The following is a 26091-nucleotide window of genomic DNA, read 5'->3' as shown; positions in this document are numbered from 1 at the left end:
GTTCTTTATTTCGTTGGGGCATGTCTACATTTATTGCGGTTGGAGCAGGTGGCTAAAAAGGTTTTTAATTTTCAACATGGGTGGCAGCATAACCTCCGGATCGATCCACCAGCATCATCAACATAGGCATAGTATCGGTGTATAGGACTCTATTGTTGTCAATATGTCGGTTTTTATTTCATGGTTTTTGTCAGACTTTTGGATTTGGCTGTATGCATCTTAGTTATGCAGAGGCCAGGTGTTACTCATTATGTTTTGTATTCGCTTGATGCTACATTCTGACATAATAAAAACACCCTTTATCAAGGAAAAAATGTCTACATTTATCAGGTTGCTTATGCAATTATTGATAAACTTTTGTTGTTTTCTCATCAACATGTACCTTTTGCCAATGAAAGAGAAACCCCCAGCCGGCGTCCAAATAAATTCCCCCTCCTCTTCGTCTCCACAATTGCTTCGGCACCGCGCAATGGATGAGAGGGGATTCCCGTCTCTCAACCATATGTACTAAGTTTTGGTTAGCTTTTCGTCTCACGGTGCTATCGTTCTAGAATGATAGTGGTGTTGTCTCAAATTAAAGTGGACCCAATCTAGTTTTAGTAGCACTTTTGTCTGTATTTCTATGGGGCTTGGAATTTTCACAACCCTACTGTTTTTTCTAGACTACGGGTTGGTTGTTATCTCGGGGTGGCTACGTAGATCCGTTGGTGGCAAACACTATATTATTCATATTCCCTTGTTCTAACTCCCCCATGCCCGCGTCGCTCCTGGCGGCGGCTCGGGCGGAACCCTAGCCGCAGCCGCCGCCGCCCCCCTCCCCTGCTTCCTCCTCCCTCGCCATCGCCGGAGGATGCCGGCGGGCTAAGCCCGGGCGGCAAACGGCAGCGGCGGGGCGTTTCCTCGCCCTGTGGTGCGCTCTCGTGGTAGGTGAGGCTCGGTCCTTCCACGGCTTCTGCGCAGCGTGGTGTCGCCGGCGCCGACGAGTCTCCTTCGCGTCGCTTGGTGGCTCTCCACCGGCAGGTTTTGGCGGGGTGGCAGCCCCCTTTTCCTCCTGTGCAAGCTTTTGCGGGTGCTCGTCGTCTGATGTGGCGACTTGCCAGATCTAGCCAACTCCGGCCGGTTCTGGCCCTGTCGGGAGACTGCCCTAGCTGGGGGCCGTGGTCTTCCGCGTGGATGTCGCGTGGCGGGGCGACTTGCGCGGATTCGGCCCGGGCGCTCGTTCTGGCGGGTCATGGATGAAGTGCCAGCGCTTCGGCTCGGCTTGGTGATGTGCGTCGGCCGCGCGATGGAGGTATGCGGTTGCCGGGGCGGCGGCCTCAGATTTTGTGGTGGCGGCTTTGGGCATGGGGCGGTGAGTGCCTGGACGTGGAGGGTCGTGGGATCCTGTGACCAGATCGGAGTCAGACAGTGGGCGCGCCCAGGTTCTGGCAGCACTCGGGCTGCTGGCCTGTGGTCACGTAGGACGGCCTCAACGGGGGCGGGCACTGGAGGGAGGTGCTCCCCTTGGTGCTCTGCAAGGTTTGGTGGGCGGCGGTTGGTGGTTGGCTGGTTCGGGCAGTTGGTGGTCGAGCTTCATCGGGAGAAATCCTATCTCCAGCCTTTGCTGGATACAGTGTCGGGATGCCCGCGGGCGTCGCGCTCTTTCTTGGAAGCATCGCTGTTGTGTGTTGCCCCTCCCTCCTCCTCGTGACCTTGGCTTCGGAGGGAAACCTCAAGTCTGTGAGATTGGGCGATGAAGGCGTCTTCGCATCTCCTTCCTCCTTGGGGGGCATCGTCTCGGAGCCGGCTACAACTGGAGACCGATGGATGGCGGCATCTTTGCCGCAGTGGATGGCGGCATATTCGCCGCATTGTTTGTTGAGGCGGCCGTTTCGGGGCGCTGATTTCTATTTAGCAACGATGATGGCGTCGAGAAGACCTTGGGTCGTGGCTTGGGCTTTGGTAGTTGGATCTTCCCGGCGTGTCCGAGGTGCTCTTTTGTGAGTTGCCAGGTTGCTTTGAAGTCGGAGCTGTGATGGAGCGAGTCCAGGTGGTGACGATGGCAGGCGCTCAGTGGTCGTTTACGGTGGGCACGGTCGGCACAAGTCCTGCATTTTTCCCTGGTGATGCTCGTCGTCAAAGTCGAAGCTGTCAGTTGTTCGTGCGTGTGGCCAACTGTTGACATGTGTCGTCGTGGCTTGTTTTCATCAGGGGCGGAGCCAGGATTTAGACATAGAGGGGGCCAAACGACGATGGTGAAGCAAAAAAAAATTGCATCACAAAACTACCCAATAGTTTTGTATACAAATATCATTCATATTTCACTTTCCCTAGACACACAGTTTGTATATGCCGGAGGCAATGTCTAGCTATAGCTAAATAGGTCAATAATGAGGTTGATAGTCAAACTACTCCGAAATCTGACTTGAAATACCGGGCTATAAAAAATGTCATAAGGAAATTTAAAATGTACAAACAAGAACTGTCATTGTATAACAAAACGATTGGCTTTTAGCTTGCTTTTATATAGGTTTGAATTAAAAATCATCATTGGTTGTATTGTGAAATTTTGTTTGTGTGTTAGGGAAAATACCTAGAGAATAAAATCCAGCCCTTCGTTCCCTCTGCTGTTAGGTCAAATACTCGAAGTTGAGATCGGCTGGTCGTCGTTGGCATGCACATGATTTCTAACGATTGTGATGCAACAAAATATGATGTATAACGTTGGAAGATGAGAATTGGGAGAGATTAGCAGATGGTGTGATGTATTAACCTTGGCTAGTTCGTTGGCTGAACATGAAGAATTAGCCAGTGAATCAGCCGCATGCGTCGCCATGTGAATCAGATCGATAGGGATTAGGGAGAGCAGAGGCGAGCAGGCGGCAAGGGCACGGGAGTACAGGACGGCGGCGGCGTAGCGCTAACCCGCACGCGCACGCTAATCTAGCTTTCCCAAGGACATTAAAACGACTCACTAATGGGCTTTTACATGGGCCTGTTTCCTTTTTTCAGAATTCACGTCAAGATAGGGGGGCCGAGTACTTGTTTACGTGAATCATATTGCCAATCAACACGCCGTACTTAGTGTATGGTCGATCTGGTTTTCATGTCGGTGGCCAGGTTGTATCGGTTTAGTTGGTTTTTTATTAATTAACCGGGCAATTCTCACTCCCTCTTAATCAATAAAAATGACTAAGTCTTTTGCCTCGTTTAAAAATATATATTCCCTTGTTCTGAAACTCCGTGAGCAAGGTCGACACCCTAAGTCGAAAGATACAGACATGAATGTGTGTCTATATCGAGGCATCGACCACGCTGGTATGCTCGTTGCGATCGCTAATCTCCATTGTACGCAACAATATGTCATCATGTTGGTTCAATAAGGATTGCTCCTCCACTGGCTTTTCTAGATGCCACAGTGGTTGAAATTTCTCGATATTGTCCATCTCCGACTTGAGCTACAGTAGCACAAGGACTATCGATATTGCTCATTCCATTTTGTTTAGGCCTGATGCGTGAACACATTGCTTTGGGAAAAATATGCTTGAATAAAAGAATTTGACGACAGGTATCATGTGACGTAGATGATTGAAAAAACAGTAACTTCTATCATAAAGAAAAAGTCCTCCACCATACTTAAACAATCTTAAGTAAGTAAACTTTTTCTCACCTGTCTGCTCTTAATCAATCTTAAGCAGTAAACTTTTTCTCACCTGTTTGCTCTAACCTTTCACGAAAGAGCAGACAACTTGTAATCTTCAAACTAAAATGACAATACTAGCTTGAAGCTTACACTACATTTGAGCCTCATCAGCCACTAAAATTAACCCCACATACCAAACCAAGCACCCACTCCGAGGCCAACAAACCTCTCCTGCAATGTCACTCTCACTGCTCTCCGCTCTGCTTTTTTTCTTAACGGCAGCCACTCTCTTCATCTCTTCTCAGCCGTCCATTATCTCACCTGCCGTCGATTTCTCCCGCCTGCCACGGCCTGCGTCCCTGTCCACCATTTCCTCGCAAGAAAACAAGCCCGGGATCAGAGCTCCAGTCCATTCCAAGAACAAGAAGCTCTCTCTCCTTCCTCCCCCCTCTCTCTCTTCTGCTTTTGGTGGGGGCTCTGCTCCGCTCACTGCTCACCACCCCGCCCAGTACAAAACCACCAGCGCTAGCTACCTTCACAGACAAAGCAATAGACCACTACTGACTGGATACAACACTCTCTGCCTGCCGCCGTAGCGAGTGAAGCAGAGCGAAGCCATTGCCTTGCTTGCTCTGAGCTCGAGGTCGCCATGAGAGCCATCGCGGCGGCGAAGGGCCCGCACGGGCACGACCCGATGTCGTCCTCGAGGAGGCACTTCAGGTGGCCAGTCCTCGGCAAGAGCGGCAGCCGTGGCGCCGGCGCGGCCAGCGGGGACGAGGGGTATGTGAAAGGCTCGGAGGCCGAGGAGGAGGAGGAGGAGGACGAGCGCGCCATGGCCTTCTCGTCCGCCTGCCCCTCCTTCCACTCCGAGGACTTCGTGTCCCCTCCCAAGAAGCCGGCGCCGCAGGAGGAGAAGCAGCCGAAGCAGCAGTCGCAGCAGAGGAGGAAGGTGCGGACGGCGGTGGCGCGGCTGCGGTCGGCGCTGTCGGCGGCCGTGTCGGGGCGGCGGCGGCAGGTGGGGCTCGGCGCGCGGCTCACCGGCACGCTCTACGGCCACCGGCGCGGCCACGTGCACCTGGCGTTCCAGACGGACCCGCGCGCGTGCCCGGCGCTGCTGCTGGAGCTGGCCGCGCCCACGGGGGCCCTGGTGCGCGAGATGGCGTCCGGCCTGGTGCGCATCGCCCTCGAGTGCGAGCGCGCCAAGGCCGCCGCCACCGGAGGCGGCGACGGGGGCGGGAGGAAGCTGGTGGAGGAGACGGTGTGGCGCGCGTACGTGAACGGGAAGAGCTGCGGGTACGCGGTGCGGCGCGAGTGCGGCGGCGCGGACTGGCGCGTGCTCCGCGCGCTGGAGCCGGTGTCGATGGGCGCCGGGGTGATCCCCGCGGCCAGCTGCGGCGGCGGCGAGGGCGACGTGATGTACATGCGCGCCCGGTTCGAGCGGGTGGTGGGGTCCCGCGACTCGGAGGCCTTCTACATGATGAACCCCGACAGCAGCAGCTCCGGCTCCGGCATCAATGGCGGGCCCGAGCTCAGCGTCTACCTCCTCAGAGTCTGATCGGCCGGCGGCCCGGCACGGTGGATGGTCGTTGGTCAACTAGCGTTTCTTTCGGTTTTGTGCATTCGGTTGGTGGAAACGGGTTAGCCTTCAGGGGGCGTTTACGCTCGTTGGAAGCGTAAAGTGGTTGTGAACCAAATACTACGTTTTGTTGCTTAGCCATTTGCTAGTGTTGGATGTAATGATTCTGTAGATTGAGATGAATAGTTTGGATGGACTCCGGACAATGAACTGGAGTGGTAGTAGCTCTACCAGTAGTATCATGCATGTTGTCATTGTATCGTCAATAAAATAGTATTATCATTCGGGCTTCATGTAGTTTTGGCCTTCATTTTGTTATATGATACAGTAATATCTTAGGGCCTCTTTGATTCAAATATCTTGTTAGGAACTTCGACGGACTTGAATCCTTTGGTAACTCTTATATGTTTCATAAAATTTATTTGGTTTTTCTTAATGCAATCAAGAAAACCAAAATCTTATAAGATTCAAGTGGACATGACATTCAGACCCTGAAATCGACTCAAGGGTTCAATAGTGCCGACTGCATTTTTAGGATGCTGGTCCTTAGGGACACGTGCATGAACACTTTCCGACTGGTTCATTGACAAGGTCAAGCCAACTTGGGTAAAGGTGTGGCGCATCGACGATTCATCCGCGGCGGTAATAGTCATTCGATGGTCCATGGTCTTCATGTAAAAAAAATTATCATGTATTGGGGTCTCTTGTATTTATGGTGAATCTTTTGAATAGATTTGGATCCTTTTCGAAAAAAGTGAACCAGTACGTTTCATGCTTGTCTTTTTTATATTTTGAGTTTTTAGAATCATGTGAACCAATGAGGCATTAATTCAAATTTGCATATTATAACTGTAGAAGTCCTTATCCATTGGTCGGCAGTCAGAAGTGCAGAATGTGAAAACACGTCACGTTTGTGGACGTACTCCCTCTGTAAACTAATATAAAAACATTTAGATCACTAAAATAATGATCTAAACACTCTTATATTAGTTTACGGAGGGAGTACTACGTCTATGCAAAAAAAAGCCAGGTACGTACGTAGCAACAAGTTTTCTCCACCCTTCTCAAAAGACTCAAATTTTACCACTTTGCGGTGGGCCGCCCTCGCTCTAGCATTCAGCCTTTTCCTTTACTCTCTTTTGCCGTCCCGTTTGTTTACTGTGCGTCCTGTCCATTCGATTACCAATCACCTGCTCATGCATTCGCTCAAAAAAAAACCCTGCTCATGCATGCTCAAAATCATTTCGAAAAAAAACAAGGTTAAAAACTCAAAGACACAAAGACTCGGTCTCGTCGCTTGCGGTGATCGAGCATCCTTGTATGCAAATGTGCTCTTTTAGATTTAGGTATGACGGCAACTCCCCTCTTTCTTCAATGTTGCCTCAGCGACTGCAGAAGACGATGGTGGATGGAGTTTTGGCGTGGCACAAAATTCTGCTGGGGTGAAATTCTGGCTTTACTTCTTGTGGAGTCTTTGCTGCAATATTGCAAGACATCTACGACGTCTCATGTGGTGACATTATGTATGCTCCATGTGGTCACATTGTGTGTACTCTTTGTAATCCGTTTTCGAATGAAATATATGTGGTTACATTTAAAAAAAGAGAGAATAACGGGACACACGACCAAAGCTTAGGCACCAATGCTTGAGAAACCATGGATCAACAAACAAAGGCAAACCATGTACATCGGTCCTTGGATGGCATGTGGAGTGGTCGAAGCTGGTGGTCGCTTGTGACACAAAGACGACACGGGCCGTGGTCCCTGCGGCGAGGGGCACTCGACATGGATGCATGCCTAGCCTCTATACCTACGTGCTAGTGCCTATCGCTACTGCCTAGTCGCATTTTGTTTGCCATCCCGAGGCAGCACAGCACTGCGCTAGCTGCATGGCAGAAGCCGCCCATCACTCGCCCGGTACCGTCGCACATCACTCGCACAGTGCATGGCTGCACCTGCAGAATTCCGGGATCCCTATGCGCCAGCCGGCGACAGTGCCAACGGATCCACGCAGCCCAGCAGCAGCAGCAGAAGATAGAAAACGATACTCCTAGATAGGGAGAGAAAAAGCAATCAACGGAGGCTCACTCATACTACCATCTGGTTGCTTTGCACGCAGGGACCCCAACAGGATCGATCGATCCATCCATCCATCTCAAGTTTTTATGCCGCCGGCCGGTGTGTGTCGCTCGCCGTCACCGGTCACTGGATCGTGTGATCTGGGACGGTGGAATCCCATCATTACGGCCATCATCACAGTCTGACTCACAACGCTCACCGGTAGAAAAAAGCCCTTTAGTCCCGGTTCGCAACGGCCTTTAGTCCCGGCTGTGCAACCGGGACTAAATATGCGCGACTAAAGACCCCCCTTTAGTCGCGCCTCTTACGGACCGCGACTAAAGGCTTTAGTCCCGGTTCTTGTGGCTGACCGGGACTAAAGGCCCGTCCACGTGGACGCCAGTGGTCCGTCGGGGCGGAGGACCTTTAGTCCCGGTTCTCGTGGCCAACCGGGACTAAAGGCCTCCTCCGCAGGTTTAGGGTTTTAGCCCCCCTAAACCTGGTTTCTTTTTAGTTTGGAGTGTTTTATTTCTTTTATATTTTATTTTGTGTTTTATTTTAATTTTGATAAAGTTTCAGTACACATATTCTACGCTACTATATACATGCATATGAAATTTCAAACAAGAAGAATTCAAGAGGAATATATAATATATATTCAATCTCGGGTGACCATATACAACTTCGAACAAGTTTCCATACACAATTAGGATGGATGACCATATACAACTTCGAACAAGTTTCAATCTCGGGTATGCATATAAATTTCTTCGTCCTCGGTATAGTGTTCTCCTTTAGGATTGATGACTTCCCTCATGAAAAATCCTGCTAATTCTTCTTGAATTGGTCGGAAGCGAGCTTCTGGACTAAGCCTCCTCCGCAAGTTATCCGTCGCGTTCCGCACGCTATCCGATGCCTTCCGCTCAGAGGTGTGTCTCCGGATGTTCTCACAAACATAGTATCCACATAGATTGGTCCCCGGTGGCTGCTTATCCACATTAACTAACCTTCTGAAATCTAGCTCATGTTTGAATTCACCGACAATTTCTTCTGAGAACCGTCTCCAAACCCTACAGGACAAAGAAAATTAAATGAACAAGGGAGTTATTAGTTACTTGATATTAGGAAATGAACGAAAAAGACCGATCGATATAGAGCTCAAATGATTGAAAATAATTACTTTTGCAGCATTTTTCTCATGTCGGCCCAACGCTTTGGATCCGAATCCATAGAGTCCATGATTAGAACTCTGGAGGTGTGAAGTTCAATATTTAGCAGAATCCAGTGGAACCTGCGGACACGTTACATGCACAGTCATGCATAACTCATCGATTAGACATACCATGCATGGAGTAAACAAAAGAGAATGGGCACAAGAGAGAAACACTCACCCAAAATGGTAAGGAAATAGAATATGACTTTTGAGTTGATGCTTTCTAAGAAACTTGTACAAGTCTTTCTCCACGTCTTCGGGGTGATGTTGTAACACATGTCCATTAACGATATGTGGGTCAATGAACCCAACATCATGGATGTTTCTTATTTTGCATTCCCAAATCTTCAATCTGCATAATAGCGTACGCAACAATATAGTTAGGACAATATATATATATATAGTGCAGGCAATGAAGAACGAGATGAGGTAGAAATAAATCACTTACAGAACGTAGCAACTCAGCATAGATTTGTCGAGGTCGCGCAGATTGAACAGCTGGAACAATTCACTCATATGAACTTGTACAGAGTACCGTTTGGTGTGATGCTCATCTGTAACATCCGCATAAACATATTCTTTGTCGGCCCATGTTATGAATTGCTTGTACCAACGTAGCAGATTTCGCATTTGTGGTGGTAGACTCTTTTCCCGCGCAGGCTCGACGAGAGGCCCATTCCGCACATATTGTAATGCTATCTCACATGCTGGCGCATCCTCAAGGCCTAAGAAGGCACGAAGAGTCAAACCCATCTCGGACGCTTGTTTCATGGCACTCGCTACAGTCAATCCAAGTGCTGCCGCAGCTGCTATGATCTCGGGGTCCTCTTTCGGACCGGCTTTCACTATGAGCGGGGGGATCGATTGTTTCTTCTGCATCCCGAGCTGGTCAACTTGTTTCCCGCTTTTTTTTACTTTCTTCTTTCTCCTCCTTCAATATTTTTGCTTGCCTACGAAGTTCATGTCCATAGTCGTCAGGCATATTCAGCTCGGCTTGGGACGGTGTCGTCAAAAAATCCTTAGCCCACTTCTTTTGCTTCTCAGTGAATACTTGCTTGGGCTCAGGCTCTTTTATCGCCTTCATATCCGCCTTCCATTTCTCATAATCAGCAGACGCGGCCAATTTGGTTTCAGCTTCACTAAGTTCCCAAGGCCTTGGGAGGAGAGGCTTCAGTGATGGCTCCGGTACCCTTGTGGTCTTAGGTACATAAGGGTCCGGGTTAATAGTCCAGGAGCGGGTTTCCTTGCTGTCCGCCTGCTTCTGCTTCTTCGCCGGAGGTGGATTGGGGGGCGTCGTACCCGCCGGAGGAGGATTGGGGGGCGTCGTACCCGCCGGAGGAGGATTGGGGGGCGTCGTACCCGCCGGAGGTTGTGGATCGCGGGACGGCGTCGAATGGCGTGAAGGAGGTGTAGGTGAACCACCACGACCACCACCGCCGCCACCACCGCCACCACCACCACCATCGGAGGGGGGTGGACTTGCTAGCCTTGGCGCCTCGCCTGGAAACAGTATGTACTTCTTTTTCCATAGAATGAACTGGCGCTTGACATCTCCAAGTCTTCTCTCCCCTTCGGGTGTAGGTTTGTCAATCTCCAGGTCCTCAAACCCTCGGACTATGTCTTCCACCGTGACACGAGCATAGCCATATGCAATGGGGTTGTTGTGGTGGAGTGCTCTAGGTGTACAGGGTAAAGCACTGCCGCTAGCTACCTTCGTGGAAACGTTCCCCACGGGATAATGCAGATCACATTCTTTCATCTCCTTTACATCATCCACGGGGTAGTGAGGCTCCGGTGCACGAATCTCGATCATCGGTGCACTAGCACCAGGCGGGGCATCCGTGGAAGCCACGCTGCTTCTCCGCTGCTGGCTTCCGCGATCCTCTTCATGATCTTCATGCGGCCCTGCAGCCGATTTTTCTTTTACTAGTTCATGCACGGTCTGCTTCAACTCATGGAGTTCCGATGCAAACTTCGTCATAAGATCTGCATCCCGGTCCGTCTTTCTCTTACGGCTTCTGTAACAGTACGGGTCATTGTCCTGGGAAAACCCTACTTTCCACGGAACTTTGCCTTTGCCTCGTACACGTCCTCCGTGTTCATCATTCCCGAGGGCTGTTGTCAGTGCGTCTTTCTCTCTGTTGAACTTGATCAAGCCCTCTTGAGCTTGGGTCATTGCGTCAATAAGGGCTTGGGTGGGAGCAAACTGTCTCTGCCGGTGAACACACACCCCTGTCTCCGGGTCTAGCGATCCCCCATGCCCGTACCACCAGCTTTTGGCCCTTGGGTCCCATCCCTCTGTACCTAGAGGGATTCCTCGCACCCTCAGGTCCTCCTCCATCTTCTGCCACCTAGGCTCCGAAAGGCGGTATCCTCCTGGCCCCATAATATGATGGAACTTTTTCTTACTCGCATTATCCTTATTTTTTTCGATATTTCCTTGAAATGCTCCGATTGCTTTTGCCTCACAAATTCTGGCCAATCATCTTTCAGTTTCTCATGTTGTCCATTGAAATCCGGAGTCTTGCCCTTGTTGACATAGTCACGGGTTAAATTTTTCTTAAAGTTCCGGAATGCTTCGCCCATCTTCTGAAGAGCGAACTCTTTAACTAGCCTCCTCCTCTGACGTCCACCCGGAACCTCGTTACCGAATTCATCGACTTTGTTGTATTCCGGAGGTAGAATGAAATGTTCCACAAGCTTTCTCCAGCAATCCTTTTTCGTTCTCTTGTCGACAAAACTGAAACCAAGACGTGCCTTCTTTGGCTCCTTCCATTCCTGGACGGTGATCGGGACGTTGTCTCTAACAACGACTCCGCATTGGTTGATAAACTTTGAGGTGTGCTGTAGGGGCTTGCCGGTTTCACTGACAAACTCAATGGCATATGTTTCTCCTGTTTTCATCGCCTTGGATTTGCCATGCTTTGTCGTACTCGATCCGGAGGGCTAAAAAAAGAAAGAGAGTCGCGCGCGTTAATACATATGTATTCACATTTCAGTAAGTTTGTATCACGAGAGGCTCAATGTATATATATACCTCGCCGGAGGTGGTTGCTACTTGCAATTCGAGATCGTCGTTTGTTGACGGTTGACCTCCGTCGACAATGTCCGTTCCTTCACCTTCTTGATCATCGACAATCTCTGTTCCACCGTCAAGGTTCGGAAAAGAAGAGACTACATCCTCTTGTTGCTCATATTCTGAGCCCGGCACATAAGGAATCTCGTTGTTGATGATGCCCATTAAATAACGTTCAGCCTCCGGATCCCTAAGCGGCTCGGCTCTATCGTCCGCCATATGTCACTCCTGCATGTAGTAAAAATTCTTTAAGTATAAAGGAATTAAAAAATAAGATTAAGGGGACATAGAGGAGGAGGAATTAAAAAATAAGATTATTGAGCACTGCCAAGTATTTTGTTTTGTTTTCTTTGTTTTTCTTTTTGGTTTTCATTTGGTTTCTTTCTTCTTCCTTTTTTCTTCTTTTTTTCTTCTTCTTCCTTTCTTCTTCCTCTTTCTTCTTTCTTTCTTCTTCTTCCTTTTTCTTTCTTCTTTCTTTCTTCTTCTTCCTTTCTTCTTCCTTTCTTCTTCTTTTTTTCTTCTTCCTTTTTATTTCTTCTTTCTTTTGGTTTTCATTTGGTTTTCATTTTTTTCTTCTTCCTTTTTCTTTCTTCTTTTTTTCTTCTTCCTTTTTCTTTCTTCTTTTTTTCTTCTTCCTTTTTCTTTCTTCTTTCTTTCTTCTTTCTTTTTTTCTTCTTCCTTTTTCTTCTTTCTTTCTTTTTTTTTTCTTCTTCCTTTTTTTTTCTTCTTTCTTTTGGTTTTCATTTGGTTTTCTTTCTTCTTTCTTTTTGGTTTTCATTTGGTTTCTTTTGTTTTGTTTTCTTTTTTTTCTTCTTCCTTTTTCTTTCTTCTTCCTTTTTTCTTCTTCCTTTTTCTTTCTTCTTTCTTTCTTCTTTCTTTTCTTCTTTTTTCATTTGGTTTCTTTCTTCTTTCTTTCTTCTTCTTCCTTTTTCTTTCTTCTTTCTTTCTTCTTCTTCCTTTCTTCTTCCTTTCTTCTTCTTTTTTCTTCTTCCTTTTTCTTTCTTCTTTCTTTTGGTTTTCATTTTTTTCTTCTTCCTTTTTCTTTCTTCTTTTTTTCTTCTTCCTTTTTCTTCTGTTTTCTTTTGTTTTTCTTCTGTTTTTTCTTCCTTTTTTCCTTTTTCCTTTTTTCTTCTGTTTTTTTCTTCTGTTTGTTTTTCTTGTGTTTTCTTTTGTTTTCTTTTTTCTTTCTTCTTCCTTTTTCTTTTGTTTTCTTTTGTTTTCTTCCTTTTTCCTTTTTTCTTCCTTTTTCTTGTTTTTCTTTTGTTTTCTTCTTCTTCCTTTTTCTTTCTTCTTCTTCCTTTTTCTTTCTTCTAGCTTCTTCCTTTTCCGGCGGCGGGAGGCGCGCGGAGGACGGCAGGCAGGGGCAGCGGGCGGCGGGCGGCAGGGCGTCGGGCGGCGGGCGGCGGGCAAGGGCAGGGCACGGGCGGCGGCGGCGCTCACTGGGGACGGGGGCGGCGGCGCGCAGGGCTTCGGCGTCGGCGTCGGGGCAGGGCTTCGGCGTGGCGTCGGCGTCGGGGCAGGGCTTCGGCGTCGATCGGCGTCGGGGCAGGGCTTCGGCGTCGAGAGAGGAGAATGGGAAGTGGCGGAAACTGCTAAGTGCAGTATATATAGACGTACCTTTAGTCCCGGTTGGGGAGGCGGACCGCGACTAAAGGTACCCTTTAGTCGCGGTTGGCCACACCAACCGCGACTAAAGGGTACCTTTAGTCGCGGTCCGCCTCCCCAACCGGGACTAAAGGGTTTTGGCGCCGCTTTCGTTCCCGCGCAGAAAGACCCTTTAGTCGCGGTTGGGGACAACAACCGCGACTAAAGGGTACCCTTTAGTCGCGGTCCGCCTCCCCAACCGGGACTAAAGGCATTGTGCTGCTACCACTGCCGCTCCCCTCGCTAGTTTAGTCCCACCTCGCTAGTTGAGAGGGGCGCGCAGTGGTTTATAAGTCCCACTGCCGCTCCCCTCTTGAGCTCCTCTCCATTGCAGGCTTACGGGCCTAATTGTCACTGCTATGCCTGATGGGCCTACTGGGCCTTCTGCGGGCCTGAATCCTGGCCCATCGATGGGTTTCTAGTCGTATTCAGGCCGTGGTGGCCCAGTAGGTGGCATATTTTTTATTTTTTGCCTGTTTTTTGTTTTCTTTTTTGCTTTATTTATTTTGTTTTGTTTCTACTTACAACAAAAAACTTATTTATTTTATTTTATTTTGTTTCTAATTACTTATTTATTTTACTTTATGATAATTATTTTTGCTATTAAAGTTTCTAACAAAAAAAGTTCTTTATGAAAATTCTTTTAGCTTTCAATGATTTTGAACAGAAAATACTTCGATAATTTTAGTTGAATCAATTTTATTTATGTTATTAAAATTTATTTTATTTTGTTTGTACTTATATATTTTATTAAAGTTTATATTATTTTGTTTCTAATTCATTTTAAAATCTTAAAAATACAATTATATATCAAAAAAATCAGAAAATAAAACTAATTCATTTTAAATTCTTAAAAATACAAATAATATATCAAAAAAATCAGAAAAATAAAACTAATTCATTTTAAAATCTTAAAAATACAATTATATATCAAAAAATCAGAAAAATAAAACTAATTCATTTTAAAATCCCTTGAAGGTTTGACAAAAGGTTTGATACATCATTCAGTTCATCGACCAAATACAAAGTTTGGTACAATAAATTATTACACATCAATTCTTCCCTTGTGTCCCTGCTTGCTTACGATTGTGCCGTATCCATGGAGCATCCTCATCATTTAACTTAATGCTTGGGTGAGTGTTCACTTTGAAGGGCGGAATTTCACCAAACATATTATAATCTTCTGACATGTCTGTCTTGTCCTCCACTCCCACGATGTTTCTTTTCCCTGAAAGAACAATGTGGCGCTTTGGATCATCGCATGATGTACTGATCGTTTTCTTATCTTTCCGTTTCCTCGGTTTGCTACTCATGTCCTTCAAATAAAAAACCTGAGCGACATCTTTGGCAAGGACGAATGGTTCGTCAAGGTAACCAAGATTGTTGAAATCCACCATTGTCATTCCGTATTGCTCGTCCACCTTTACCCCACCTCCTGTTAGCTTGAACCATTTGCACCGGAACAAAGGGACCTTAAAGGAGGGTCCATAGTCAAGTTCCCATATCTCCTCTATGTAACCATAATATGTGACCTTTCGCCCATTCTCGGTTGCTGCATCAAAGCGGACACCACTGTTTTGGTTGGTGCTCTTTTTATCTTGGGCGATGGTGTAAAATGTATTCCCATTTATCTCGTACCCTTGGAAAATCGTTATAGTCGAAGATGGTTTCTTGGCCAACATGTACAGCTGATCTCCAACATCATTGTCATTCATTAAATGTTTTCGCAACCAACTGCCGAAAGTCTCCATGTGGGCCTTTCTAATCCAGGATTCAGGCTTCCCCGGGTTGTCTGAGCGTAAAATATTCTTGTGTTGCTCGAAGTACGGAGCCACAAAGCTGGAATTTTGCAGAACTGTGTGGTGTGCTTCAGTCATAGAATGACCGTCCATACATATCGTGGATTTCCTTCCGATCTTGCCTTTTCCACTTAGTCTCCCCTCGTGCCGCGATTGAGGAATACCAATCGGCTTAAGGTCAGGAACATAGTCAATACAGAACTCAATTACCTCCTCATTTCCATAGCCCTTGACGATGCTTCCTTCTGGCCTAGCACGGTTACGAACATATTTCTTTAATACTCCCATGAACCTCTCAAAGGGGAACATATTGTGTATAAATACAGGATCGAGAATGGAAATCTCTTCGACTAGGTGGAGCAGGAGGTGCGTCATAATATCGAAGAAGGATGGTGGGAACACCAACTCGAAACTGACAAGGCATTGGACCACATCGTTCTGTAACCGTGGTAGATCTTCTGGATTGATTACCTTCTGAGAGATTGCATTGAGGAATGCACATAGCTTCACAATGGCTACTCGAACATTTTCCGGTAGGAGCCCCCTCAAAGCAATTGGAAGCAATTGCGTCATAATCACGTGGCAGTCGTGAGACTTCAGGTTTTGGAACTTTTTCTCCGCCATGTTTATTATTCCCTTTATATTCGACGAGAAGCCAGACGGGACCTTCATACTGCTCAGGCATTCAAAAAAAATGACCTTCTCTTCTTTGGTAAGAGCGTAGCTGGCACGACCTTGAAACCATTTCGGATGCCGGTCATCTGGGTCTTTCAAAAGTTGCTGGTCCTGCCGTGCTTCCTTTGTATCATTTGTCTTCCCATACACGCCCAAGAAGCTTAGCAGGTTCACGCAAATATTCTTCGTAACATGCATCACGTCGATTGCAGAGCGGACATCTAGGACTTTCCAATATTCTAGCTCCCAAAATATAGATTTCTTCTTCCACATGGGTGCGTGCCCGTCAACTCCCCGCGGAACTGATTGTCCGCCAGGACCCTTTCCAAAGATGACTTTCAAATCCTTGACCATATCAAATATCTCAGCACCAGTACGTTCCGCAGGCTTCGGCCGGTGATCTGCCTTGCCGTTGAAATGCTTGCCTTTCTTTCTTACGTTATGATTTCGGGGAAGAAATCGACGATGACCCAGGTATACGTTCTTCTTACAATTAACCAAACGTACACTTTCAGTCTCATGTAAGCAGTGCGTGCATGCATTGTATCCCTTATTTGTCTGTCCCGAAAGGTTACTGAGAGCAGGCCAATCGTTGATGGTTACAAAAAGCAACGCTCGTAGGTCAAATTCCTCTCCTTTGTGCTCATCCCAGACACGTACACCAGGTCTGGCCCACAACTGTAAAAGTTCATCAACTAATGGCCTTAGGTACACATCGATGTCGTTCCCGGGTTGCTTTGGACCTTGGATGAGCACTGGCATCATAATGAACTTCCGCTTCATGCACAACCAAGGAGGAAGGTTGTAGATGCATAGAGTCACGGGCCAGGTGCTATGGCTGGAGCTCTGCTCGCCAAAAGGATTCATGCCATCAGTACTTAGACCAAATCTTATGTTCCTTGCGTCAGCTGCAAAATCTTTGAACACTCTGTCGATCTTTCTCCATTGCGTTCCATCAGCGGGGTGTCTCAACTCCCCGTTGGACTTACGGTCCTCTTTGTGCCATCGCAACGACTTGGCATGCTTTTTGTTCATGAACAGACGTTTCAACCGTGGTATTATAGGAGCATACCACATCACCTTGGCGGGAACCCTCTTCCTGGGTTTCTCGCCCTCAACATCGTCACCAGGGTCATCGCCTCTGATCTTATAACGCAATGCAGTGCATACAGGGCATTCATTCAAATTCTCGTATTCACCGCGGTAGAGGATGCAGTCGTTAATGCATGCATGTATCTTCAGAACCTCTAAACCTAGAGGGCAGACAACTTTCTTTGCTTCGTACGTACTGGCGGGCAACTCGTTATTCTTCGGAAACATATTCTTCAACATTTTCAGCAAATTTTCAAATGATGAGTCACCTACACCTTCCTGTGCCTTCCATTTTAGCAAATCCAGTGTGCAGCCCAGCTTTTTCAGACTATTATCGCATCCTGGATACAACGACTTTTTGTGATCCTCTAACATGCGATCCAAATTCTCCCTATCCTTGTCAGTTTCGCAGCGTCTCCGTGCATCAGCAATGGTCCGACCAAGATCATCAGCGGGCTCATCATGTGCCTCTTCTTCACCTTCACCTAACCCTTCCCCACCTTCAGCATCATCCTCCATGAAAGTATCACCGAAATGATCATGATAGTTGTCATCGATATCATCCCCTTCTTCATCTTCTTCCATTCTAACCCCTCTTTCTCCATGCTTGGTCCAACAATTATAGCTTGGCATGAAACCGTGCCGAAGCAGGTGCATGTGAACGTCTCTTGAGGAGGAGTAACCCTTCTGATTCTTACAGACAGCACATGGACAGATAATAAAACCTTGCTGCTTGTTCGCATTTGCCACTACGAGGAAATCTTTCAAACCCGTAGTGAACTCGCCGGAGAGTCGGGGACCGTACATCCATTGTCGATTCATCTGCATTATTATTATATAAAGTATATAATTAACCATCATGCATTTGTTAAACTAACTAGCTAGAAATAATACAAATTAAACAATGAACTACACACATGCGTATTTTATCAATGACACATGAAAGGTTCAAGTTGCTAACCGCGATCGCGGAGGAAAAATAAATGAGAAAGCTCAAGTGTGGCTCGAACACTTCATATCATGTTTGTTTCAGGCTCTCGGGCATTTCATCGAACACCTTGTGTGCATAGGAGGAATCAAAAGCAAACCCACCACCCCCTTCTGAAAATTGTGAAGTGAGCTGAGTGAAGTGAAGTGAGCTGAGTCCTATATATAGGGATGGGCCTTTAGTCGCGGTTGGCCTGGCCAACCGGGACTAAAGCCCCTCCCGTCCGCCAGCTGTCGACCGAGCGCGCTGGGCCCAGATAGTTGGTCGCGGGTCTCCTCCCGAACCGCGACTAAAGGCCTCTTTTGTCGCAGTTCGATTGTTTTGGGGACTAATGGGGGCGTATGGAAGCCTCTTTTTCTACTAGTGGCTGTTGCGCTTTGCGAGATTGGGAGTATGATGATGGTGACGATGATCGATGAGGAGGGTAGATTGGACGGTTCCCTCGAAAAATCACAGTGAGATGAGTTGCAGCAATGGCACAGCGGGCATCTGCATCTACTGATGTACACAGTACACCACGCTGGTCGTGAGGTACTAGTCTCTGTACGTCTCTCTACCAGTCTATTTCTACCGCTGCATGCAACAGGAGGTGATGTGACATGCCGGCCCCTGTGTCGCCCCGATCAGCCTGCACAGCGTCAAAGCGTACAAATAATGCCAGATACAACCGAGCAAAATATCCAAAAAAAAATGTCAGTATAAAAATGGGGCCCGGTGTCATCCCATCACCCCCCAAAAAAAATCATCGAATAAAGTAGTAAGATTTTTTAGAAAAATAAAATAAGATAAATTAGCGCATCGTAAAACAGAGAAAAAAATTAGGCTCAATCCAGATCTGGCCTTTCAGAGATCCGCTTGACCGGTATGGGTCATGGGCCGCCTTCTTGTATGTAGCCCCTGTTCGTTTTTGTCTACGATTTATCCTTCTTCAACCAAAAAAGAAAACCTACAAGGTCTTCTTTTGCGGGGAAAAAATCCTACAAGGTCTAATCTGGCGCATAGAAGATTTTTTTTTGACGAAACACTGTCGGAGCAGCTTTTCTTTTTCATTTATAAGAGGAAAGGTGTTACAGGTATTTGATCGGAGCAGGCCGCTATACATCAACTATGCCGACAGCAGGCAACCCGGCAACATACATCAGCACATAGTTCAGTCCGGCTCTCGAGGTCTGTCCAAAAACAGCTGAATCCTATGACGCCCAGCCTGGTTCCATATCATAAATTCATCAATCATCGAGTTGAAGACCGCGCTGACGGTGGACGCCTTGCTTTGAAAAATCCGGGCATTCCTCTCGCACCACGTGAACCACCAGATTGCCACTGCCAGACCGCCCCAGCCCTTTGAGTTGGTCAGGTTAGCGTTCACCACGTTGGACTCCCACCAGTCAGCAAGGCTGGTTGTCGCCGCCGTCGGCGCAAGAGTGGTGGGGAGGTTGCAGCGGTTGAGCATCAGACTCCATAGAGCTTGGGTGTAGGAGCAGCTTGCTAGGAGGTGATCAACACACTCGTCTGCCGCCCGGCAGAGAGAACAAATTGGGTCGTGCGCCATCCTCTTTTCTGCAGGTTATCCGTTGTAAGACATTTTCCTAGGATCGCAAGCCAAGCAAAAATTCGGCATTTTAGCGGAGCATCAGCCGCCCATATGTGCCGCTGACCGGCGAGGCGAGTACACCCCTCGAACTGCACGGCATATGCAGTGGCCGAAGAGTAGGCGCCGTTTTGGCGTCCATCTCCAGATCACTGAGTCCGGAGTTCCCAGCAGCAGGTGCACATCAGCAACCGCCTCCCAGAGCTTTGTGAATTGGATAATAGCTGCTGGCGTAAGAGGGCGACGCAGGTGTCTGATCCAACGGCCATCTTGTAGGGCTTGGGACACCGCGAGGTTTTTGCGAGTGCAGCAAGCAAATAGGTGTGGCGCTGCACAACTCAAGGTGGTGAGTGATTTTTCCCTGCTCTAGTATTCCAGTGGTTTTTTTGGTTTTCAATATGTTTTTCAAAAAATTAAACAGAAACATATATTTTTTAATTAACCCTCTTTAAAAAACATATGCATTTTCTAAAATTTATGATCTTTTTATGTATTGAAAACATTGTGAACCTTATTTGAAAAGAAAAAGGAAAAGAAAATAAATAAATAAATAAATGGAGGGTACAGAAAACCATGAAGGTCTCGCTAAATTTGACACAACGAACGTCAAACAGGATTTGCTAGGAGATGCGTCCTCACTAAAATCTGGAAATGCGACCGTTGCCCGTATATCAGATAATTCTCGTTTGGTGAGTGAACTATTTTTTTTTTTTTTTTTTTTTGCATTTCCAGATTTTAGTGAGGCTTGCATCTTGAGCACTATGCTTTGCACAAGAAATATGTGATTTGTAGTGGTGGAATCCCGTCATCATGGACACGGAGTAGCTCTTTTGCCAAGTTGCGAGCCATGAGGTATTGAGAAAAAAGCAATCAACGGAGGCTCCCTCATACTACCATCTGGTTGCTTTGCACGCAGGGACCCCTACAGGATCGATCCATCCATCCATCCATCTCAAGTTTTTATGCCGCCGCTGTTTGTCACTGGATTGTGCGTTTCGGGACGGTGGAATCCCATCATTACGGCCATCATCACGGCCATTTGGGGCGCTGTTGCGCTTTGCGAGATTGGGAGTGAGGTGGCACCAAAGTATGATGATGCCGACGATGGTGAGAAGAAGGGTCGATTGGACGATTGCCTCCACCGTTCTTCGCTGTCCACGATAAATTACAGTGAGATGAGATGCAGCAATGCATCTGCATGTACTGATGTACACAGTACTCACTTCACTCGTCCTGAGGTACTAACTAGGTCTCTGCGGAAAGTTTCAGGTGCTACCAGACTTCATATACTACCATGATACTCCCTCCGTCTGAAAATACTTGTCGGAGGAATGGATGTATCTAGACGTATTTTAGTTCTAGATACATCCATTTTTATGCATTTTTCCGACAAGTATTTCCGGACGAAGGGAGTACATGATTTTGGATCGTTGGAGAAGCTATTTTACCTGCGCGTAATTTTGAGACTCTTGAATGACTTTCTTGCAAAATGTTCAACAGCTCCCAGATCCTGTTCGATCTGAGATCCAACGGCTCCCAAAAGTTCGTATCATGGTATCATCTAAACCTTGGTAGCACCAGATACTATACTAGGTCTCTGTACGTCTCTCTACCAGTCTATTTCTACCGCTGCATGAAACACGAGGTGATGTGACATGCCGACCCCTCTCTCGCCCCGATCAGCGTCAAAGTGTACAAATAATGCCAGCATACAACCAAATAAAATATCAAAAACAAATATCAGTATAAAAATGGGGCTTGGTGTCACCCCACTGATTCAATCATCAAATAAAGTTAGATTTTTTTCTCAATAAATAAAATAAATAAGATAAATTAGCACATCGTAAAACAGAAAAAAAAACTTTAGGCCCAATCCAGCTCCGGCCCTTGAGAGATCCCGACGTCGCTTGACTGTTATGTGTCATGGGCCGCCTTCCTGCATGCAGCCCCTCTTCGTTTCGGTTTCCGATTTCTGGTTCTTCAAAGAAAAGAAAACCCTTACAAGGTAGGAGACGATGGTGAGTGATTTTTTCCTGCTCTATTTTTCCAGTGGTCCCTGCTCTAGTATTCCAGTGGTTTTTTTCGTTCGCAAGGTTTTTCAGAAGAAAAAAATCGTGCACACATTTATTATAAAAAGTGCACAAATTCTGAATCTTGAATATTTTTTAAAAACGTATGTGAATACTTTTTGAAACAACTGTGAAAATCCTGAAAATTCGTGTAATTTTTTTTAATTTTTGCATTTTCTAAAACATATAGACATTTTCCATATTTTGAGTTTTTTTTAAGTTCATGAGTTTTTTAAATAATGTGACTATTATTTGAAAATAAAAAAGGAAATAAAAAAAAATATAAATACCTGGCGAAAACTGGTACAAAAAACAACAGAAAAATGAAAATTGAAAAAACCAAACTTAGAAGTTCCCTCGCTAACACTACTAAATTGGGCAGGCCCTGTCGTTGCTAGCTCGCTCACCCGTTCTGCAATTGACCGTTAATTTGATGCAACAGACGTCAAATACGATTTTCCACACACAAAAAAAAAAACATCAAATAGGATTTGCTAGGAGATGGGGCGGGCCTCTACTGAAATCTGGACACATAATTGTCCAATGAGATGGTTCTCTTTCAATAGGAATGAGATGTCCAATGGATGTTATACCGCGGGGATCTGCAGGAAGAACAAACTGCAGAAACTGAATTTTCATGCTATGCCGCCGGTATGGAATCAGTACACGCTGGAGGAGAGTAGATTTTGTGATTTGGGGTGGTGGAATTCCCATCATCATGGGCACAGAGTACTAGCTCTTTTGCCAAGTTGCGAGGCATGAGGTGGCGAGGGGGTGCGAGCATGATGATGAGAACGGGGATTGGATGGTCTATCTAGTGTTCTTCATGGCCCTCGACGAGTCAGGACTCAAGAGGTGGCATCGGTGTGCATGTGCATGTACTCCTAGTACTAGTACACTGCATACATACATACATATACATGCACTGTGTGAGCGACGTGACCGTGAGGACGTAGGTCTCTGTGCGTCTCTCCACAGGTCCATTTCTGCCACCACATGTGACACGATGTGATGTGAGAGTGAGATGCCTCCCTCTCTCCCGCCTTGACCAGCAAAGTGTACAAAGATTTTTTATTATTTTTACAAAATACCGAGATATGAATAACAGCAGGCAATTGGTCTCCATGGGCAGGGCATGCGTAGTAATCCACGTGTGTGCGCCACGTGAACATACTCCCATCGGTGACCACCAACGTGCTGGCCGGGAGAAGCAAGGAAAAACAAAGAAATCTCGAGTCCCTTGGAGCAAGAAATCGCGAGTCTCTGTTGTTGAATCAGGCCCAGGCCCAGGCCCATTCAGTATTGAGCCTGGCAATTGCTGAGGCAACGACTCCAGCTGCCTGCCAGGGGGAGGGGAGAGCGCTCTTTTTAGTCCCACATCGCTAGTCGTACGAGAATGGGTGGCCAGCGAGACTATAAGAGAGCAGCGAGGGCAGACTGTGAAAGGCACGCAGCTGCGTGGTGCGCACAAAGAGAACTATTCTTTCGCCTTTTACTAAAGAATACCGTGTGCACGCCACAATAAGCAGCATACCCTAATTTTTAAAGGGCCATTCCTCTCTTGATGAGGGTCCCACAAATCAAAACCAGAAAATTTTGAGTTTCATTGGAATGATTTGTCTGTATGAATTGTTCTTCGAAGTTTGTCACACGTAATCTACTCTTCATTTTGCTTATTTCTCTCAGTTTACTTGCAATAATGTGGACTCTTGATAATTAACATGTAATTTAGTATTTTGTATCTAATGCTGCTTCTATCCTATTTTGTTTTTGTTGGTTAGTAATACGTACTCCCTCCGTCCCTAATATAAGACGTTTTTTTACACTACACTAGTGTCAGAAAACGTCTTACATTACGGAACGGAGGGAGTATTATGGAACGACGACAGCGGGTTTATTTCTTTCTTACGTTTGCTGTGCTTTCACATAATTTCCTTTTCTTTCGATTTAGCTCTTTTTAGAGGATTCTTTTGATTTGGCTGAGATACTGGTTGGTGTCTCCTTGGCTAACAAACAAACGTTCTCGATGGTGTCCTCAACAATTTAGGTAAGCACATGGAGCAATGAAGTTCTGTATGATGCGGGCAATTCAAGAAAAATGATTTTGCTCTGCTCATTCTTCTCTTATTTTCCCTTCTGTTCTAGTATGGATTTTGTGTTTCCCCCCGGTTTACTCTCTTTATTTTGTGTTTTCCCACGGTTTGGGGCCCATTTCCAGCTTAACTATTATGTTTTTCGGCATGTCAATTCATAATCCTTGATGATCTGGTTCCTGTGCCTAGATACTATGTAATTCCCCTGCACATATATAGAAGAACACATGTGTCAACATCTGCTTCTGTCTGTCAAAGGAACACAATCTTCATTCCATCATATGCTGTTACACAGTAGTACTAGAGATGTTTCAGCCTATACATTAGCGTCTCCCAAGATGCCCTCAAAGCTAATCTTCTACGCAAAGTAACATTCCCCATACGTACTGCTGCAGTTGGTCTTGCTGATCATCCTGCCAGTTGCCCGCCTAATGCACCCTCAACAGCAGCCCAATCTTCCTTTCTCTGAATCCAACCAACAACACCCAGAAAAGGAAAGCACGCCAATCGATTGACTTGGCTGCTCCATTATACTCGTACTTCTGTATGTGTTGGAAATCAAAGACTAAGAACAAAATTGAACCGAGGTGGTGGAAGACAGAGGTTTTGGCCTGCTCAAACTCTCGCAGTTTTTTTTTTTCTCACTGAATTTATTCAGAACGAACGGGGCTCATGGGTCATGGCCTCCTTACTTTGCGCCACTACGATCCACAATGCTCGTGCCATCCCACGAACGAATCAGTAGGGCGCTCGACTCGGTCTAAACCGTTAAACACTCGAGCTAATCTCGCTAACCTGCTAACTGTCGAAACTGACAGAGAAGACAGAGCGCTACTGAAAATTGCTGCCATGGCGGCAAGACTAACCGAACTAATTGAAACTTCTGAAACTACTAAACTTGCAAGGTTTATTCTAACAGTATGAACTGCAAAGAGTCTTATATTTTGGTACGGATGTGGTAGTTTTTAGTTAAGACTTAAGACCACAGAGAACTTGCTTGATCTGAAACGCAACTAGATAGTAAATCACGGAATTTGTAATGGCGTTAGCTGGATTCGGATATCTGAAAGTCCAAGCTTAATTCTGCTGATGGGGACTAACCCGAAACCGTCAAGGGCTTCAAGTTGCCAACTTGTCATGAGATCTCACTTGTCATCACCCATTTGTATTTGAGTCGCCTAACTATGCTGCATATGTCAGTTTTCACCCAATTCTTGTAATAGATCAGTAAATGTCAAAGCATGGACTTCACTCTACAACGTGGTTTTTGCTGATCAGTAAATGTCAAAGCATGGACTTCAATCTACAACATGGTTTTTGCAGATCAGTTTCCACGAGTATAGTCATATTTAGTCATTCGAATAACATGTGACACTAGGAAAGTAGGCAAAATGTGTTCGTACAGAAATCTCACAGATGCAAAATGAGTTCTGACAGAAATCAAGCTTCAGACAGGAGCACATTGTGCCAAGAAGTTACTCCCTCCATCAGTTAATTGGGCAAAATAAATTGGAGGGAGTACAAAATAAATAGTGTGCCCGCATAATAGACAAATCTCCCTATATTGGTTAATTGGGCAAAGGCTGTCTATGTCAGCGGCAATATAAAGATTGCCTGCAACAGCTCAGTTAATTGGCAGGCAAATAATGATAATATCATATATAGAACTAATTGTCTAATGCGCCCCTGTAACAGAGATGTCTACAAAGCCAGAGAGCCCACAACTTACATTACATAGTTGTTCAGAAGTACATATTTATTCAGAAGTGCAGACAAGACACACTTCAAGTAAAGTAACATTATGGAGTACAGATTCAGGGTACACATATTTTATAAGGTCACTCAGATTTGCCTCCTTTTCTGGAGGTTCTTTGATAATTTTAGCATCCTTCAAAAGAAATGAAAACCAGTCGAGACTTGAAATCTTGGACAAGGATGCTAGATTCAGTCAGGGATGGTTGAATTAAGATAGCAGACGAGCCACGAGCGCATGGACAGACAGGCCGGAGTTCGGCCCCCATTTCTAGCTAGGAGTTGCAATTCCATAACTCTTCATTGCATCATATATTCTTACATGGTCTACCTGTATATACTGATAAAATAATTACATCACATAACCACCAGTGGTCTAGGGCCGAAAATGTTATACCTTATCCAAAGAAATTGCATATCGCAGCACCAGTGGTCTAGTGGTAGAATAGTACCCTGCCACGGTACAGACCCGGGTTCGATTCCCGGCTGGTGCATTGTTTTTTCTTTTTCTTAATTAATGTCCTCTTTCTGTATGTCACACTGGTAATTCCTCCTTCATAACGATGGGATGATTCTTTTAGAGAAAAAAATCACAATCATATGTGTATGTCACACGTCAAAAGCAGTTAACTGGATGAGTTTCTACAAACCTGTTAGAAGAAATTAAATAAAAAATTGGATAGACTCCTCACTTCATAATTAGCAGGCCAGACCATGCATGTTCTTATTATGCGAATGGGTCATTCACAGATAAATTTTACATTGGTTATTTTCCGTTTAGTGAATGTCGGTACTAATACTAATACTAGTAGAATGCCCGTGCGTTGCCACGGGCTCTTGAAATAG

The 26091-nt window shown here is 46.1% G+C and overlaps 1 protein-coding gene and 2 non-coding genes across 3 annotated transcripts; all 3 read left to right on the top strand.

Moving 5' to 3' along the window:
- The first annotated feature begins 3640 nt into the window (after positions 1–3640).
- LOC109760119 (protein MIZU-KUSSEI 1) lies at positions 3641–5491 on the top strand. Its single transcript, XM_020318958.4, has one exon. It carries the CDS (start codon positions 4272–4274, stop codon positions 5175–5177), a length of 906 nt encoding a protein of 301 aa, XP_020174547.1. The 5' UTR covers positions 3641–4271; the 3' UTR covers positions 5178–5491.
- A 17361-nt stretch (positions 5492–22852) lies between these two features.
- LOC120972920 (U5 spliceosomal RNA) lies at positions 22853–22973 on the top strand. The gene has a single exon (XR_005767056.1). It is a non-coding gene; the product is annotated as a U5 spliceosomal RNA (small nuclear RNA).
- Positions 22974–25668: 2695 nt separating this feature from the next.
- TRNAG-GCC (transfer RNA glycine (anticodon GCC)) lies at positions 25669–25739 on the top strand. Its single transcript has one exon. It is a non-coding gene; the product is annotated as a tRNA-Gly (tRNA).
- The last annotated feature ends 352 nt before the right edge of the window (positions 25740–26091 follow it).

Source organism: Aegilops tauschii, chromosome 1, assembly GCF_002575655.3.
Source record: "Aegilops tauschii subsp. strangulata cultivar AL8/78 chromosome 1, Aet v6.0, whole genome shotgun sequence".
Classification (NCBI taxonomy): Eukaryota; Viridiplantae; Streptophyta; class Magnoliopsida; order Poales; family Poaceae; genus Aegilops; species Aegilops tauschii.
The sequence above is the reverse complement of the archived record's forward strand: the minus strand, read 5'-3'. Positions and strand labels throughout refer to the sequence as shown.